This window comes from Natator depressus, chromosome 24 (assembly GCF_965152275.1).
Source record: "Natator depressus isolate rNatDep1 chromosome 24, rNatDep2.hap1, whole genome shotgun sequence".
Lineage (NCBI taxonomy): Eukaryota > Metazoa > Chordata > Testudines > Cheloniidae > Natator > Natator depressus.
In genome coordinates this window covers 11,824,205-11,843,138 of record NC_134257.1, presented here as the reverse complement: position 1 = coordinate 11,843,138, position 18,934 = coordinate 11,824,205, and the positions used below count along the sequence as shown (strand labels likewise).

At 50.9% G+C, this 18,934-nt stretch overlaps 1 protein-coding gene across 2 annotated transcripts in view; it reads left to right on the top strand.

Annotated features, from left to right (window-relative positions):
- CADM3 (cell adhesion molecule 3) overlaps nucleotides 1-11,003 on the top strand; it is a 136,977-nt gene extending 125,974 nt beyond the window's left edge. For both annotated transcript variants that reach the window (XM_074938435.1, XM_074938434.1), the window contains one exon: nucleotides 5,694-11,003. In XM_074938435.1, the coding sequence (XP_074794536.1) occupies nucleotides 5,694-5,812 (119 nt within the window). In that variant the 3' untranslated portion in view covers nucleotides 5,813-11,003. The remainder of the gene's footprint in view (nucleotides 1-5,693) is intronic.
- Nucleotides 11,004-18,934: the final 7,931 nt, after the last annotated feature.

Sequence of the window (18,934 nt, the reverse complement as noted above, 5' to 3'; positions counted from 1 at the left end):
ATGAAGTGAAAGCTGTTAAGAAAGTTGAACAGTCCTATAACCAAGTGGCAGTGTTTGGCCAGCTTGTTGGGGAGAAGACCCAATCCCAGTTTGACCCCCAGGGGTTTTGGGGTGGCCAAAGGGCACGGGCTGCATAAACCTTCCCACATGCGGCCTGCGAGTGCTATCAACCACCCCTGACCTAAGGGAGGGCGTGAAACTGGAAGGGCCTGGTGTAACTCCTACCAAGGAATGGGAGAGATGCTGGGGCATCCATGGGAACGTTGGTGGCTTTGAACTTCCCCAGGTCACCGGCTAAAGTGACCCCGCTCAGTTTGATCTCGAAGGGGGGAGAGATGTGACGAAGTGGGACTATTCTTAATGTTTCCTCTGAATAGTGTGGGGGTGCCTCAGTTTCCCGTAGGCAGTTCTTAAGTATCTAGGTGGTGGGGTAAGGGTTATGATCATTGCAGAGCCCTGGAGGGCAGGTGTGTGTAGGGGTCTGGACACAGAGAATGGCTGACACCCTCTTTCCTGGCAACTGGTGGCCTGGGCGCTTCCCCCCTGCAAGGTGAGAGCTAAAGGGTTGGAGAACAAAGGAATCAGGTGACCTCCTGGCCCGGGAAAGGGACAAAGCCCTGAGGAGGAGGGGCTGGAGAGAGTTTCAGTTTGGGGCTGGCTGGGACATGGAGTGAAGGGCAGACGTGGTTGTCTGGCTCACTGCCCCCCAAAATGGACCCAGCTGAGGGGTCCTGTTCTCTGTACCTACAAGCTCTGTGTTAGACCATGTTTCTGTCGTCTAATAAACCTTCTGTTTTACTGGCTGGCAGAGAGTCACGTCTGACTGCGAAGTTGGGGTGCAGGACCCTCTGGCTTCCCCAGGACCCCGCCTGGGTGGACTCGCTGTGGGAAGCGCAGGGAAGGGCAGAGGATGCTGAATGCTCCGAGGTCAGACCCAGGAAGGTGAAAGCTGTGTGAGCTGTGTGTCCTGCAGACAGTCTGCTCACAGAAAGGAGACTTCCCCAGAGTCCTGACTGGCTTCGTAGGGAGCAGTTCCAGAGCATCGCCCAGGGACTCCGTGACAACCTGACCTCAGCAGCTAAAAGCAGATCAAATTAAATCTGCACAGCACCACATGGGGATCCTTGGTGGGTCATTCTCCCTCCCTTGGGGCTGGCAGCTTGAGCATTGCCTCCCACTGACCCCCAAGAGCAGGAGCAAGTCCCACGAGACTCTTGTAACCAATCAGCTTCCGCCTCCCTGAGCCCAGGATAGGGAAGGCTACCAAATCGCATCCCTCCCTTCTCCGTCACTCTCCATGACCTCTCTCTCACACCCTGTCTGTCTAGTGTCATCATGTCATTGTTTTCTGTTCATTTCTTGAGTACTCATGCACCTAAATATCCTGCATCACATTCAATCTATTCCTGGTCACCTAGGCACTCATCCTCCCATCTCTGACCATCTGCAGAGATTTTTCATTGGCCACATATTATCCATCTATCCATCTGTCCACCTCTGCACCATCCATCCACCATCCACACTGCCCCAACCAGGGTATTCTCCGCTCCCTTGACTTTTCATCTGTCCAGCAGATATGTGTGTAAAACGCAGAGGGATGATCAGATCTAACCATCAGCAGTAGACACATACATGTGACATGCTGGAACCTGTGATGTTCATCATATACATCAATGATCTGGAAAGGGAGGTGAATAGTGAGGTGGCAACATTTGTAGATGAAACAAAATTACTCAAGATAGTTAAGTGCAAAGCTGACATTGAAGAAATACAAAGCAAACTTACTAAACTGAGTGACTGGGCAACAAAATGGCAGATGACATTCAGTGTTGATAAATGCAAAGTAATGCACGCTGGAAAACATAATTCAAATTATTCATACAAAATGATGGGGTCTACATTAGCTGTTACCACTCAAGAAAGAGATCTTGGAGTTATTGTGTATAGTTCTGTGAAAATATCCACTCAATGTGCAGTGGCAGCCAAAAAAGCTCACATATTGTTAGGAACCATTAGGAAAGGGATAGTTAATACATCATAAAATATCATGTCACTATATAAATCCATGTTAAACCCACACCGTGAGTACTGCATAGGGTATCTCAACAAAAATTAGAATTGGAAAAATTACCAAGGTCAACAAAAATGATTGGGGTATTAGGAGAGATTAAAAAGACTGGGACTGTTCATCTTAGGAAAGATATGGTAGAGGTCTATAAATAATGACGGGTGGGGAGAAAGTGAATAGGGAAGTTTTATTAAACATAAAAAAGAAGCTTACAAGAAGTGGAAGATTGGACAAATGACCAGGGAAGAGTATAAAAATATTGCTCGGGCATGTAGGAATGAAATCAGGAGGACCAAATCGCACCTGGAGCTGCAGCTAGCAAGAGATGTTAAGAGTAACAAGAAGGGTTTCTTCAGGTATGTTGGCAACAAGAAGAAAGCCAAGGAAAGTGTGGGCCCCTTACTGAATGAGGGAGGCAACCTAGTGACAGAGGATGTGGAAAAAGCTAATGTACTCAATGCTTTTTTTGCCTCTGTCTTCACGAACAAGGTCAGCTCCCAGACTGCTGCGCTGGGCATCACAGCATGGGGAGTAGATGGCCAGCCCTCTGTGGAGAAAGAGGTGGTTAGGGACTATTTAGAAAAGCTGGACGTGCACAAGTCCATGGGGCCGGACGCGTTGCATCCGATAGTGCTAAAGGAGTTGGCGGCTGTGATTGCAGAGCCATTGGCCATTGTCTTTGAAAACTCGTGGCGAACGGGGGAAGTCCCGGATGACTGGAAAAAGGCTAATGTAGTGCCAATCTTTAAAAAAGGGAAGAAGGAGGATCCTGGGAACTACAGGCCAGTCAGCCTCACCTCAGTCCCTGGAAAAATCATGGAGCAGGTCCTCAAAGAATCAATCCTGAAGCACTTACATGAGAGGAAAGTGATCAGGAACAGTCAGCATGGATTCACCAAGGGAAGGTCATGCCTGACTAATCTAATCGCCTTCTATGATGAGATTACTGGTTCTGTGGATGAAGGGAAAGCAGTGGATGCATTGTTTCTTGACTTTAACAAAGCTTTTGACACGGTCTCCCACAGTATTCTTGTCAGCAAGTTAAAGAAGTATGGGCTGGATGAATGCACTATAAGGTGGGTAGAAAGTTGGCTAGATTGTTGGGCTCAACTGGTAGTGATCAATGGCTCCATGTCTAGTTGGCAGCCGGTATCAAGTGGAGTGCCCCAAGGGTCGGTCCTGGGGCCGGTTTTGTTCAATATCTTCATAAATGATCTGGAGGATGGTGTGGATTGCACTCTTAACAAATTTGCGGATGATACTAAACTAGGAGGAGTGGTAGATATGCTGGAGGGCAGGGATAGGATACAGAGGGACCTAGACAAATTGGAGGATTGGGCCAAAAGAAATCTGATGAGGTTCAACAAGGATAAGTGCAGGGTCCTGCACTTAGGACAGAAGAACCCAATGCACTGCTACAGACTAGGGACCGAATGGCTAGGCAGCAGTTCTGCAGAAAAGGACCTAGGGGTTACAGTGGATGAGAAGCTGGATATTAGTCAACAGTGTGCCCTTGTTGCCAAGAAGGCCAATGGCATTTTGGGATGTATAAGTAGGGGCACAGCGAGCAGATCGAGGGACGTGATCGTTCCCCTCTATTCGACATTGGTGAGGCCTCATCTGGAGTACTGTGTCCAGTTTTGGGCCCCGCGCTACAAGAAGAATGTGGAAAAATTGGAGAGAGTCCAGTGAAGGGCAACAAAAATGCTTAGGGGACTGGAACACATGAGTTATGAGGAGAGGCTGAGGGAACTGGGATTGTTTAGTCTATGGAAGAGAAGAATGAGGGGTAATTTGATAGCTGCTTTCAACTACCTGAGAGGTGGTTCCAAAGAGGATGGTTCTAGACTATTGTCAGTGATAGCAGATGACAGGACAAGGAGTAATGGTCTCAAGTTGCAGTGGGGGAGGTTTAGGTTGGATATTAGGAAAAACTTTTTCACTAGGAGGGTGGTGAAACACTGGAATGGGTTCCCTAGGGAGGTGGTGTAATCTCCTTCCTTAGAAGTTTTTAAGGTCAGGCTTGACAGAGCCCTGGCTGGGATGATTTAATTGGCGATTAGGTCCTGCTTTGAGCAGGGGGTTGGACTAGATGACCTCCTGAGGTCCCTTCCAACCCTGATATTCTATGATTCTATGATTTACCCCTTCACATAACACAAGAACTAGGAGTCACCCAATTAAATTAATAGGCAGCAGGTTTAAAACAAACATAAGGAAGTATCTCTTAACACAACACACAGTCAACCTGTGGAACTCATTGCCAGGGGATGTTGTGAAGGCCAAAAGTATAACTGGGTTAAAAAAAAAAGCTAGATATGTTCATGGAGGATAGGTCCATCACTGGCTATTAGCCAAGATGGTCAGGGATGCAACCCTCTGCTCTGGGTGTCCCTGAGCCTCTGACAGAAGCCAGGACTGGATGACCAGGGATGGGTCACTCAACAATTACCCTGATCTGTTCATTCCCTCTGAAGCTTCTGGCATCAGCCACTGTTGGAAGACAGGATTCTGGGCTAGCTGGACTGGTCTGACCCGGTATGGCTGTTATGTGCTTATGACACCAGGCCAGCTTCAGAGATGATGTATAAGTTGGAAACGGCCACCCCCTCAGCTCCTTTGGAGCTAGGTGCACCTCCAGCTAGTGTAAGGGAGTCAGAGTTGGTATGACTTACATACTTACATACTGAGGAGCCAGGTGTTTAAAGTTCATGTGGAGCTAGGTGCACCTCCAGCTAGTGTAAGGGAGTCAGAGTTGGTATGACTTACATACTTACATACTGAGGAGCCAGGTGTTTAAAGTTCATGTGGGGTGGAGGCTTCTTTGCTTTCCGCTGGTCCTACACCCTCTGGGTAGGTGCTCTTCTGGCTCCTCTGGCTGTCACCTCACCCTTGGTTGTCATTATTTGTGTGGCTGTAACTCCCAGAGTCCCAAGCAGCTGGGGCGGTGACGGGCTGGGTGCTGCACAGACCCAGAGGCAGCCATGGTCCCTGCCCTGAAGATCCCACACCCTGCTCAACTTGTGGCTGATGAGTGAGGTTGCTTCAGCCTGCAGGGTGCTGGCAGGAATAAGGTGCCCACTGTGGGGCTGGGAGGAGGCGGAGATTACACAGGGTCAGACTTGCCTCTTGACCTAGACCCCGGGGCTCCAGGCTGCACCTGGCCGCAGCACTCTCCGCACAGGCACTGTGAATACAGCTGGCCGGGAATGATTTTCCAATGTCCTCTTTGCAAAATTGCAGTTTTGGGTGGGAAAATTGAAATGCCAGCAACCTGGCCACCCACCTGCAGGTGAGATGGACAAGAGCCAGTTCCAGGCAGTTCCCAGCCAGCTGCAAACCTCTGGTTCAGTTCTCCCACAACACAATTGTTTCCATTTCTGCCCATGCAAAATGTCAAGGTTTCTGCTTCTCAGCTTACACCCAGGGGAAATATTTTCTGAAACCTCAACATTTTCAGCAGGATGGAAATTCCATTTTCCGGCCAGCTCCAGCTGTGAGCTTCAGCCCGGAATCCCCCTTGACCCCTGCCTGCCACACAGTCCCTCTCCTGGGTGGTGCAGAGAGAGTCCAAGAGCCACCTAAACCACTAGGCATATGATAATGAGAACCCTCTCCTTGCCAGGTACCTACCTGACTCACGAGGCCAAAGGATCAGACGATGCCCCAGATGCTGACACTGCCATCATCAATGCAGAGGGAGGCCAGGCCAGTGGCGATGACAAAAAGGAATATTTCATCTAGGGGTGCAGGGTTGAGAGAAGAGAAGAGAAATGGAGCGAACAAACCCAGACGGAAATGGAAACCGGACCACAAACCCCACTCAACCCAACAGATTTTCTCTCGTGCCCTGGATGGATGGACGAACAGAGGGATGGCGGGACAGAGACCAGAGAGTGACCGGCTTGACTCATGATGCTTCTCGAACTTGTATAAAACGTTATTACTAAAAACATTGAAAGCCCCACCCCTGTTCGCTTGCTTGTACCTTCATACCCGTGACCAACACTCGCACTAAACACACAGACAAGCCAGTGAGTGAGTGACACTTTCCTTCTTTCCTTTGGCCCCTTTGCTTTGGTTTTGTGGATGCTCTTTGCTTTGGTTCCTTGGGTTGGAATGTTGGGGTGGGGTCAATGTCGCTCTTTCTGTTGCTGCTCTTCATTTTGGTTCCGTTTACATCCAAGGATAAAATCAGCCCTCATGGTGGCTGCCTGCTGCCATGGGCCTGGGCAGCCTGGGATGCCCTTTCTGTTGCTTACGTTTCCTACCCGAGAACTGGGGCCACGATTCCATTGTGTTCCCCCATCCTTGGCTCCTGCATGGTGTTCTGAGCCAGACCTGTGGGAATGACCCTAGGCTGAGGATGGGAGGCGGTGACATGGGGTCTTTCTCTGCCCCACAGCAGCAAACAAGCCATGAGAGCCCAGGGGAATGTCCAGCGAGAGCGAGGAGATGGGGGAGCCACCCAGCCCGGCTCCTCTCCAGAGGAATGTGCCCTCCCCGCAGCGAGATGGGGAGGGAGGGCAGTATTGCACACCCAGCCTGCTGGGGCCCTGCACTGATTTTATCCTTGGAGGACAATGTTCATCTGGGAGGAGAACTGTCCTGTGTGATACATGTACAAAGGGGAGCCAGCTGCCAGGTGGGAAGCCGCTCATAGGCTCCAGTGCCCACTGACACCCAAGGAGAGAGATTCAAATGCTGCAAGGTGACTTGCAGTGCTCATGCATGGTTCCAAGAAAGGCTGTAAAGTCTCAGACTGGAGCCAGGACAATAACCCATCCGTTGAGATGCTCAGTGCAAGGAAACCATCCTTGTGTATCTTCCCTGTGCCAGGGACTGATGGGCAGAGCAGGGCCTTGGCGAGCCAGGTGACAGGGGTAAGAGTGTCCTGGTCCTCCATGCTGCTGTCATGCCTTTCCTGCTCTCTGACCAGTCAACCTGCCCCAGCGCCAAGGCCCGGGGAGCATTTGGAGATAGAAACATTGCTATGATCACAGGTGACTTGGCCAAGGGGCCTCTTTCTTGTAGGCCACAAGTAGCTGAGCAGCCTCATTCCCACAAACCAGCCACCCAGAATCTGAATCATTACAGCTCAGAACCTGAGCGGCTGCGCTAGACAGGGCGCTGGCAACCCCAGCTAAAGCCAGGGGAGGGAATGAGCTTCATGGCAGACTGCTCAACGGTCCAGGAAGTGTTCTCACAGGGGCTGAGGTGCACGTGGTGGGGGAAAGAGCGAAGTTTGCTCATCAGACCTCTCTGCTTTGGGAACCGTAAATTCAGTCAGGGAGCTCCCTCCCCAGGCAAGAGCCTGAGAGCAGTGTCTCAAGCCACAGGGCTATTACCTGTCGCCCACTCTCCAGAGTCATAGCCCTGTTCCCTCCAGAGCTCGCATGGCCCTCACCTGCTGTTGCCACCTTCGAAGAGCACACAGCATTCCCCACTGAAGAACCCCAACCCAGCCCTTGAGATGGGCTCCACCAGACAGCCTGGGAAGTGGGCGAGGGACTAAGCTAGAGAAGCCAGACTATGGGGCGGGGGAGGAGGGGCTCAGCTGTCACAGCCATGCTGGGGGTTCCTCTGATTCCCCTCTGGGGTGTTCACTGTTATCAACTCCCATGATTTTATCAAGTGTCTCCTGAGATTTGGTGTTTTTCTCAAAGCCCCAGCTCCTGGAGTCTTGTCGGACTAGATGATCATAATGGTCCCTTCTGACCTTAGTATCTGTGAATCTATGAATAGCTGAGCCTCTCAGCCTTCATTTTTTAAAAGTACATTTCTAGCCCTCCTGGTTGAAGAGGAAAGCTGGAGAATATGACAGGAATGTGGCCTAAAGGCTGCAATAAGAGAAGGCAAATCCGCCGCCCCCATCGCCAAATTTAGAATTTTTGAAAATCTCACGATTTTTCAGCCAGTCTCAGGATATTGGGGAGCCTGACTCATTGCTTTTGAGCATGCGAGGCTGGGTCTTGGCCCCTGCGATAGGCAGGAGCGGTGTGGCATCTGCCGACTGAGTGCATGAGATGGTGATCAGGTCATCAGAGAGCCACCTGGGAAATGATATCAGTCCATTTGCATTACCTGGCCCCTTCCTGGGGGGCTGCTGTAATTTTCACTGGTGAGATGCTGGGGGAAAGGACCCAGCAGGGACTGATGGTGGCTGCTGCTCCTTCCAACAGAGGCACGACAGCAAGTGCTAGCAGAGGGGCCTGGCCAGCGGCAAGGTTGTGTGGGCAGCAGAGACTGGACACAAGGGCTGACTGAGGCCGTCTCACCCCTGGGGAACAGGGAACTAAGACCTGGACCCCAACCCCCAGCACCCAACATACAGGCTTCAACAAATGAGCGAAAGGCTTCTCTTCTCTTTGACAGACACTAACCAGCCCCACCCCCCCACACACACAGAGCCAGTGCCCCACGTGCCACTCCTCTTGGCACAATTCGACACCAGCCTGGCAAGCCAGGCTGAGTCCCAGAACCAGGCCTCAGGCTGTGATAGCTCCATGCACTGCTGGGAACAGGCACAATTACGGTGTAACTCACCCTACCCTGCAAAGCTAGGCTTAGGCTCCTGGCCCGTCAGTCCCAAACCATGGGCCTCTGCCGTGGGTCCAAACAGCATCTGTCCTCTGCATGGGGCGCAGGCCCATGAGGCCTCATCATGCATCCACCTGGTCTGCATGGCACAAGCCGAGCATTCCAGCCGCCTTGAAGAATCTCTAGGCCTTCTCGCAGTAGCCAGGTAGGGTCATTGCTAAATGCCTTCCTAGGCCTTGGAATGTGACTGAGTCTCCATGTGCTTTCCTGGGGTTCCCTGTTCTTCCCTGGGGCCCTGACAGGCCTGGGCTTCACTGGGGCCCTAACAGGCCTGGGCTCCCATGTGGTTAAGATGGTCCTCGGGAGAGTAACAAAGGGCACTGGGCAGCAGGCAGCCATGGCTCTGTGTAAGCAGTGTCCTTCCCAGGAGCTGTGTGTGTGAAATGAGGCAACCCCAGATGTAAGGCATGATCCCCCTCTCCTGCCCAGGGGTTTATATAGGTCCCACCCCTCCAGTGCATGGCTGTTATAGAACGTTCCATGTCTTATAAACATGGGACTAGCATTTTCCAAGCCTCTGAGACATGGGACCAAGTAGAGACCCAGCTGTGGGTGTGGCAAGGAAATGGGAGGGCCCACATGTCTAGTGGGAAAATCTAAACTTCCCCTCATGCTATGTGTATGGGAGGCAGGAGATACAGCCTTCTAGTGGCTGTGAGACTGATGAGACACACAAATTCTTGAGTATGTGGGAGCGCTAGGATACATCATCACTGCAGTGGAAGTTAAGAAATTAACCACATCCCAAGGGTGTGCAAGTAACAGGATTCAGCATGTCTTGTATGTATGGGAGTGCCAGGATACATCCAATCTCTAGCATGTGGGAGTGATGGGATACACTGTGTCTCGGGTTTGTAGGAGTTATGGGATACACCGTGTCTCAAGTGTGTAGGACTGATGGAATACACTGTGTCTTGAGTGTGTAGGAGTGATGGGATACACTGTGTCTCGAGTGTAAAGGAGTGACGGGATACACCATGTCTTGAGTGTGTAGGGCTGATGGCATACACCATGTCTTGAGTGTGTAGGGCTGATGGGATACACCGTGTCTCAAGTGTGTAGGAGTGGTGGGATACACCGTGTCTCGAGTGTGTAGGAGTGGTGGGATACACTGTGTCTCGAGTGTGCAGGAGTGGCTGGATACACTGTGTCTTGAGTGTGCAGGAATGGCTGGATACACTGTGTCTCGAGTGTGTAGGAGTGGTGGGATACACCAGGTCTCGAGTGTGTACCAGCGATGAGATATACTATGTCTCAACAGTGTAATAGTGACAGCATATACCACTTGTCCAGTGTGTGGGAGTGGCAGGCTACACCATGTCTTGCGTATGAGAGAGTGACCGGATACACCTGATCTGTGTATTAGTGGTGGGGTTCTGGGTTCAGCCCGGTTAAGGTTTTTAAAAATCTAGCATGCTGTTATGACAAACCGTCATTTGTGGTTTGAGGTTTTGCATCAAGTTGTGGCTTGTGATTTCATGTAACAAGCACCATTAATAAAACCACTGAACCTTGTATAAAACACACAGCGAGGGGGAACACCAAAAGTATGGCCACAGAGAGTGATTTTAAAAAGTTCCTTTATTCCCTTTCCATTTATGTGCACAAAGTTCTATAAAGGGAAAGGTCCCTGTCTGAGAGCCCTTTCTATCAGTGCAGGGTGTCGCCCTGCCCTCGGGGGTGGGAAGATGAAGCCCGGGGGAGCAACCAGACAGTTCTGTCTCAATTGCTCTCCATCTCATTTTCATTTTTGGAAAAGTCAGTATTATTCTTGAGAGGAAAAGTTTAATAATGTGATCAGTGCAGTGATGTCTGCCTGAGTCTGTAGAGAGCCTGAAATCATAGTGCTAAGGTGTGAACTATCCCTTTCATCTCAGTGGTTGTAACTCTGATGCCAGTGACCACTATTTCACTGCTCATGAAAGTATGTGTGAATGGAGGGAGCTGATACTGTTATGAAGATCTTTAACATTCAATATTGAATAGAAATCATTCCTTAAAATAAAAATGTAAGGACACGATTTCATTTCATTTCATTACAAATCTAAAAGCTGGCAGGGCAGGGTGGGGGTGCACAAGTGATTTCATTTTCATGGGGGTGGCAGGGGAGGGCTCAACTTTCCAAAATTTGGGGAATGCTGCTTCAGAGTGTAGTCAATGTCTTTCTGGAGGGAAAAGGGAATAGATTAGTTACGGACTATAACTCATGGGTTGCTGATGATAAAATTGAAGTCTAATTCTTTTTAAGACAAAACGAAACAAAACACACAAAGAAAGAAAGAAAGAAAGAAAGAAAGAAAGAAAGAAAGAAAGAAAGAAAGAAAGAAAAAGAAAATACATCTTTTGTGTTTCTGTGACTTTTCACTGGCAGCTTAGCTGTTGCAAAGTCATCGGTGCAGCACACAGTCTCTCTGGTCTCTCCAAGACCTTGCAAACTTCCATCCAAATCGGATGTTTAAGTTATTAGGTCAGAGCCTCAGCTGGTGTAAATAGACATAATTCCATTTAGTTTAATGGTGCTATGCTAATTGACCTCAGCAAGGAATCTGGCCCCTTGCTTTAGCCTGCCTTACTGATCACTCCAATGACATGCTGATAAATGCTGGACTGGCCATTATGCCAGACTCTTATTAGACAGAAGGTGAAAAAAGAAAGATAGGACAGAGAGAGGAATAAGGTGAGGAGGGAAAATGATGCAGGAGAGAGGGGGTGAGAGTGAGGAGGGAGTGGGGTGAGATGGGTCCCAGGGGTTGTCAGAACTCAGCCAAACATGATGGACGTGGTGATATCTCCTCACCTGGTCAGCATCTTTCAGGATCAATGCAATGGCAACCTAGATTCTGGGGTCAGAGATGCGGGAGGCAGTGATGCAGGGACACACTCCCTCTTTAGCCAGTTGGCTCCTTCAGGGTGTCCAGTCTGAAGCACAGGCAGGCAAGGTAACTGCTCATTAGCTAAGGAGAAATTGTTTTTCTGATTGTTGTTCAGCACTTTTGCAGGGGGCAGAGTGGTCCTTTATAATAATAATAATAATAATAATTATTATTATTATTATTATTTTATTTTATTTATTAAATAAGTTGCCAAGAAGCCTCCCCCATCCCCCACATACCAGTGTCCTGGAAGGAGTGGCAGCCCAGTCCCATCAGAATTCACCAGTCAGAACACACATCTGGGGATTCCGGTTATGAACATGTCCTGTCATTCTAACATCATCTTGGTTTGTTGCCAGAGCAATTCTGGGGCCTGCCCAATATATTTTGACAACATGTGGTGAGTTCTTGTCTCTAAAGAAATCCACAGCGACCATTGTCTTTGTCTCCAACTTATTTATAAATTGCTTTATAGAACAGGTTGAACTAAACTTTAGTTCCCTTTCTTCTCTGAAAGTGACAGTACACCATCTCTCGAGTGTCCAGGAGTGACAGGATACCCTGTATCTTGAGTATGCAGGAATGACAGAATACACCATGTCTCGAGTGTGTGGGAGTGATGGGATACACTGTCGTGTGTGTACAGGAGTGACAGGATACACAGTGTCTTGTGTGTGAGGGAGTGACAGGATATACCATGTTTCACATGTGCAGGAGTGACAGGATATACCATGTCTCATGTGTGCAGGAGTGATCGTATACACCATGTCTCATGTGCAGGAATGACAGGGTGCACAGGGTCTTGTGTGTGACACAGTGACAGGATATACCATGTCTCGTGTGTGCAGGAGTGATAGGATACATCATATCTTGTGTGCAGGAGTGACAGGATACACCGTCTCTTCAATGTGGAGGAATGATTAAATTCACCATGCCTAGTAAATGGATTTCATGGGAAGTCTCCCAGGCAGGTGACTCTTGCTGGGGATAGAGTATCCCTGCCTACACTGGCTTCACTGGAAACACTGGAATGCGTTACCTAGGGAGGTGGTAGAATCTCCTTCCTTAGAGGTTTTTAAGGTCAGGCTTGACAAAGCCCTGGCTGGGATGATTTAACTGGGAATTGGTCCTGCTTCGAGCAGGGGGTTGGACTAGATGACCTTCTGGGGTCCCTTCCAACCCTGATATTCTATGATTCTATGATTCCCTGGACTGAGGGGTCTGCAGTTAGAGCAACTCGGACAGATAGACCCTATTGACAGTGACTCTGCTTGAGGGTCTGATCTTCACAATGCTGTAGTCTTCCCACCTGTCACCTGGTGAGATGGAGGCTTAGTTAGTGACTCCCACGGAGAGAGGCATCCTCCACCAGTAACTCCCCCGGTTCCTAGGATTCTCCTGAAAGAGAGTCAGCATCGCTGATCAATGACCCCCACAAAGTCATAGTGACAGAGTTTAAGGCCAGAAGGGCCCACCAGATCATCTGATCTGACCTCCTTTATGTCCCAGGCCATCAACGCCACCCAGACCCCGCACGCTAACCAACAACCGCAACGAGACCAAAGTTTTGCAGCCCCCAGGAGAGGAAACTGTTATGTACCACAGACAGAGAAAAGGAGGGACTGAGGCCCCTGCAATGGCAGGGAAGTGCTAAGTGAGAAATACCCAGATAATCGTGGCACCCACACTGCCAAGGAAGGCGAAAAGCCCCACGGTCACTGCCAATCTGACTTGGGGGGAAATTCCTGCCTGACCCCACCAATGGCAATCAACTAGACTCTAAACATGTGAGCAAGAACCAGCCAGCTAAGCGCCCAAGAGAGAGAATGCTCAGTGCCCTGGCCCTCCCTGCTCAATACCCCATCTCCATCCCGGGCCACCCTGATGCTTCAGAGGAAGGAGAGTCAATTCAACAAAAACTCCATGGGGGGGATCCCTCCCTGACTTCTCCAGGTGGCTGGCTCAAGCCCTGAAGCATGAGCTTTTAGGACCATAAGACATAAACCAGAAGGGAGATCCTGGGGCTGCCAAGCCCTGTTCCCCCACCACCACAAGCAACCCCATCACACAATCGCACTCATTGCTTTATCCAGCTCTCTCTTGACTCTAATTGAGTTGTTTGCCCCCACAACTCCTATGGGGAGGAGGTTCCAGAGCCTCACCCCTCTGATGATTTCCAGACTGAATTTCTTCATGGCCAGTTTATATCCATTTGTCCTTGTGCTAACACTGTCCTTTAGCTTAAAGAGCTCTTCCCCTTTCCTGGTACTTATCCCCTGAGTGGATTTAGAGAGAGCAATCATAGCCCTTCTTGGCTTCTTTGTGCTAATCTACACAAGGCAAGCTCTTCCAGTCTCCTCTCCTAAGACTCCTCCATTCCCCTGACCATCCTAGGAGCTCTTCTCTGCACCTGTTCCAGGTTGAATTCACCTTTCTTGACCATGGGTGACCAGAATTACAGAGTGTTTCAGAGGAGGGCTTACCAGTGCCTTGTGCTGATTAATTCTTCCCGATCTCTACTGGAAATGCCTCGCCTGATACAGCCTAGGATCACAATTGCCTTTTTCACAACTGCATCCGTTAGTGTCTCATAATCATCCAATGATCATCTCACACTCCCAAGTTTCTGTCCTCCTCTGTTGCTTATAACTGATGAGCCTCCAACTTGCAGCAGAAATTCTTATTATTAGACCCCTAAGTGCATGGCCTTGCATTTTGTGTTATTCAATTTCATCCCATTTCTGTCACTCCCATCTTCAAGGCCATCCAGATCTTCCTGTATAATATTCCGACCCTCCTTGGTGTTTTCACTGCCTCCCAATTTTATATTATCAGCAAATTTCATTAGCACTCTCCTACTTTTTGAGCCAAAGTCTCAATAATAAAAGTATTGAATAAGATTGGTCCCGAGACTTATCCTTGAGACACTCCACTAGTCACCTCTTTCCAGTCCAATAATTCACCTTTCGGCAAAACCCATTGCCTTCTCCCCTTTAGCCAGTTTCTTATCCACCTTGTAATGCTTGTGCTGATACCCATCTTCCCTAATTTAACTAATACTTTCCTATGTGGTGCCATGTCAACTGCTTTACCAAAGGCCAAGGATATCAGATGTACTGCACTTACCTTATCTAAGGAAATCACTTATTTTCTCAAAGGCAAAAATCAAGTTAGTCTGGCACGATCCACCTTTCAGAAACCCGTGTTGCATTCCATCCCCTCCATCTTTTACCTCCATGAAGTTAATTATTCTTTCCTTCACAATTTGTTCTAAAGCCTTGCATACTACTGAGGTCACAATAAAAGGTCTATAATTGATCGGCTCACTTTTTTTCCCTTTCTTAAACATAGGTGTTCTCCAGTCACATGGTACTGCCCCCAAACAGCTCGATTTATTCAAAATCCTTGCTTCTAGACTAGCAATCTCATGTGCCAGTTCTTTCAGTATTCTGGGGTGGAAATTATCCAGGTCCCCTAATTTGAGCACATTAAGCTTGTTAAGTTTTATTCCACCACATTTGCGGTAATGTCCATTCCTAGATACTCATTTCCATCTGACTTCATGCACGTGTTCCCTATTATCATCCTAATTGAAAACGAAGGCAAAGTATTCATTTAGTTTTGGGGCCATATCTCGATTATCTGTAATCTCTTTCCCAGGCACACTGCACAGCAGTCCAATCTCCTCCTTCCTTAGTCTTTTTATTTATAAAACTAAAAAAACTCTTATTATTTATTTCAATTTCATTGGCAAGAGCTACTTCAGCTTGACTTTTAGCAATTCTTTTTAGTCCTACATTTTCTAACCTCTGCGAGGTAGATTTCTTTGCTGATCTAGCTCTTTGTCCATTCCCTAGAGGCTCTCTGCTTACTCCTCCTAACCTTTTTGAGGTGGTTATTCATCCAGCTGGGGCTGGAGCCTTTCTCTACAACTTTTCTCCCTTTGCTTGGGATGCAAATTGCAGATCATTTTTGTACAGTTGATTTGGAGACATTCCAAACCTCTGAATTGAAGTGCTTGAGCTTGTCAGTCCAGTCTCTGATTCCCTAAATTTCTTAGAATCTGCCTTTTGGAAATCAGATCCCATAGCTGAGGACCTGGTTTTGATGATCCTTCCATTTAATTTAAACTGAATCAGCACGTGATCACTCAATCCAAGGTTATGTCCTACAACCAGCTCGTCTACGGTATCCTCACTGCTTACTAAAACCAGGTCTGAAATTGCATCACCTCGTGGTGGTTCAGTGACAGTTTTATGAAGAAACCTCTCATATATCACATCCAGGAATAACCGGCCCCTACCAGTATTAGTAACATTTATTTTCCAATCTGTACCTGGAAAGTTAAAGTCTCCTGTAATGACACAATGAAGAGAGAGGGGTCTCCAGGTCATGACCCCACAGAGACAGTGGGGATCTTCCTAGAGGCACGCTGACCTCACATGTGCTCCTGGGGCCAGCTTGTTGTTGCACTGAACAATCAACGTCAAAGGTCCTTTACATCCACCCATCCAGCCCTTCAACCGCCCCTCTCCAGTTCCTTGCTGCTAAGTCCTGTGCAGCCCTGCCTGGAGCACAAGTCACCATTACCCCTTTAGGTGCCCTGGGCAGTGGGAGCAGCTTGGTGGACACAAGAAGGTTTGGGGCAATCCAGTAACAGCCAGGGGCCTGGGGAGACAGTGGGGACCAGGTATGGCAGGGAGTTGGGGTGCTAGGGGAAGAGGCACCGTGGGTGGTAGCCTGGGGGCGGGGTGCTGAAGGTTGTTATGGGCAGTGGGACCCGACTGGGGGAGCTAGGGGAAGCCTCCCACCCCCCTTTGGACCCATCCCCCATTCTGTGCCCCCAGCCCCTCTCCTATTGTCCTTCACCTCCCTAACAGCTGCCGCCTCCTCCTCCTGGACTCCCACTGCCAGCGGGCGGAGGGGTGGCAGGAAGCTGCTGCAGTGGCCACTGTAGCCAGGAGCAGGAGCTGCAGGCCACACTTGCTGGATGCCTGAGATCTCCCTGTGTGCGATGCCATCAAATGCCATGTGCCATGTCAAATGCTGGATCACCTCCCCTGGCCTCCCCCAGCCCGGGCCTTCCCTAGGCCCCCCAGCCCACCCAGCCAGGGCTTCCTCTGGGACCTCCCAGCCCCACCAGCCATGGCCTCCCCTGGGACTTCCAGCCCAGCCAGCCAGCCAGGGCCTCCCTTGGATCCCCCAGCCTGGCTAGCCAGGGCTTCCCATGTGTCCCCCTAGTCCCGCCAGCCAGGGCCTCCCCTGGCACCCCCCACCCCAGCTAGCCAGGGTCTCTCCCCAGGCACCTCCCAGCTCAGCCAGCCAGGGCCTCCCCTGGGCCCTCCCAGACCAGCAAGGCAGGGCCTCCCCTGCCCCCAGCCCCAGTCTGGCCATCCAGGGCTTCCCCTGCGCCCGCCCCCAGGCCAGCCAGCCAGGGCCTCCCCTGGGCCCCCCCGCCCCCCAGCCCAGCCAGCTAGGGCCTCCCCTGGGTCAGACTTGCCCCAGAGGCAGTCCATTCCTTGCCCTGCTATTGGTGAGTCCCCCAGAGAGCAAGTGTGAATCCCACCCTGACCCGGCCTGTCACTGAGCGCAAGGGCCAGCGGTTCATGAGAATGGGACCGCTATGTCCCCACAGCAGCCCAGTAACCGATGTGCTCTCCACACCACTCCCTGCTCCACCACCCCCAGCAGCTCCTGCTGTCCTGAGACCTGGGAATGGTCCCATCAGTCCCTCACCCCTGCACTGGCAGGTTTGGTCTTTGAGGCCTTCACCATGACCCACTATGGCCCAGAGCGGCCACTGGAGGCTCCCTGTGGCACATAAGGAATGTGACTGCTGCTGCAGCTGCTCTGGCTCCGGGCGTCTCCCAGCCCAGGTGTCAGACCTGAGCTCCTGCACCTGCTGCGGCGTAGTCCACCCAGCCACCTTAACACAGACCCCATCACCATGAGCCTGTGGGGTCCTCAGGGCTTCCCTACAGTCCCTGTGGTGCTAGCTCCTGCAGCGGGTGGAGTGCAGTGGAGGGTGAATTCCTGGGCCAGGATGTAATTGGGATGTCTGGACAATCCCCACCTCTCTCTGGCTAGTTTTTCTGTTCAGCCTAGTGTGCAGCCACCGGGGCTGGTAACAGCCATGCACAGCAATGAGACATGACCCATCGCACGATCTATGGGGTGGCAGTGGCACATGAGCTCAGCGGCTTCTGGCTCTGCAGCCAACCCGCCATTCGCTCTGCTACAGAAATGAGCAGCCAGCCAGAAAGTTTCCTTCCATGAGAGGCCTGCAGTGAGGGCAGGAGAGTGACAGCGGGGGAAACGCAGTAGCCAAAGGAAGCCACTCTGTTCCACGGCTCCTGGTCCCACAGCTACTTCGTCCCTGGGACCCCTGGCTGTGACCCACAATGAGCTCCAAGCAACCAACTCTCCTGGCCCAAGCCAAGATGCCACTGGCAAGGGGGCTCTGTGTTCTACAGCGCCCCCCTGGGTCTGTGCCCTCAGGTGAGGCAGGCTGGGAGCTCGCCAGGTGCAGCTGCCCCTAGCTTCCCACTAGGAGCCTGATTTTCCCCCCACACCTCTCCGAACAACCAGCCTTCCCCCAGGGTGCTGCACCCCTGAGCCTGACGGAGCCCATCTCAGCCCAGGGTGCAGTCTGGGGCCTGCACACTCTAACAGTGGTTTGTTCTGTGGCCTTGCTGGGAAGAGAGGCCTCCAGCAGCCTGGGAGACATTAGTGGGGCAATCAGTGGGGGCCACACACTCATGTAGGCGAGGGACAGGTTAACTGGGGCTCCTGGGAGCAGCGGTCTCTATAGCAGGCCCAGGACAGCTGGGGCAGAGGTCTGAGGGGACGAGGCCAGATCCTCCTTGCCATGGCCAAGAAGGGAAGCACTGGAGCCTGGCCATTGGTCTGGCCTTAGGCTGGTGGGGTTTGGACAGGGCTGAGGAAAGCCACAGACCCAACCCCCTGCATGCTGGGCCAGCAGAGGATGTTCTGAGCAGAGCAAGGCACATCCTGAACGTGGCAGGGGGCAGGACTTGGTTCCCCTTGGTGGTTCCCTGTGGCCTTAGCTGAGGTGCCCTCCAGCTCCACTGGCTCCGTATATACACCCAGCAATGTAAACCCTTTGAAAAGAGAGCTGCTGCTGCCTCTGGGCATTGGGTGGGCTGGACAGCAAAGAGGCTTGGGTGGAGTGGTGGGGACACAGGCTGGGGCAGGAGGCTGAATGGCAGGAGCTATGCTGTCTGTTCTTAGCGTGGGGGCCTGAAGGAGGAGAGGGTGTAGGACAGGAGGGTGGCAGGAGACGAGGGCTCAGGGAAGCCCATTGTATCGAAGCGGGAGGGAGGGAAGGGCACTTGCAAAGGTGGTGCCCAGGTTGGAAAGAGCCTGGTGTAAA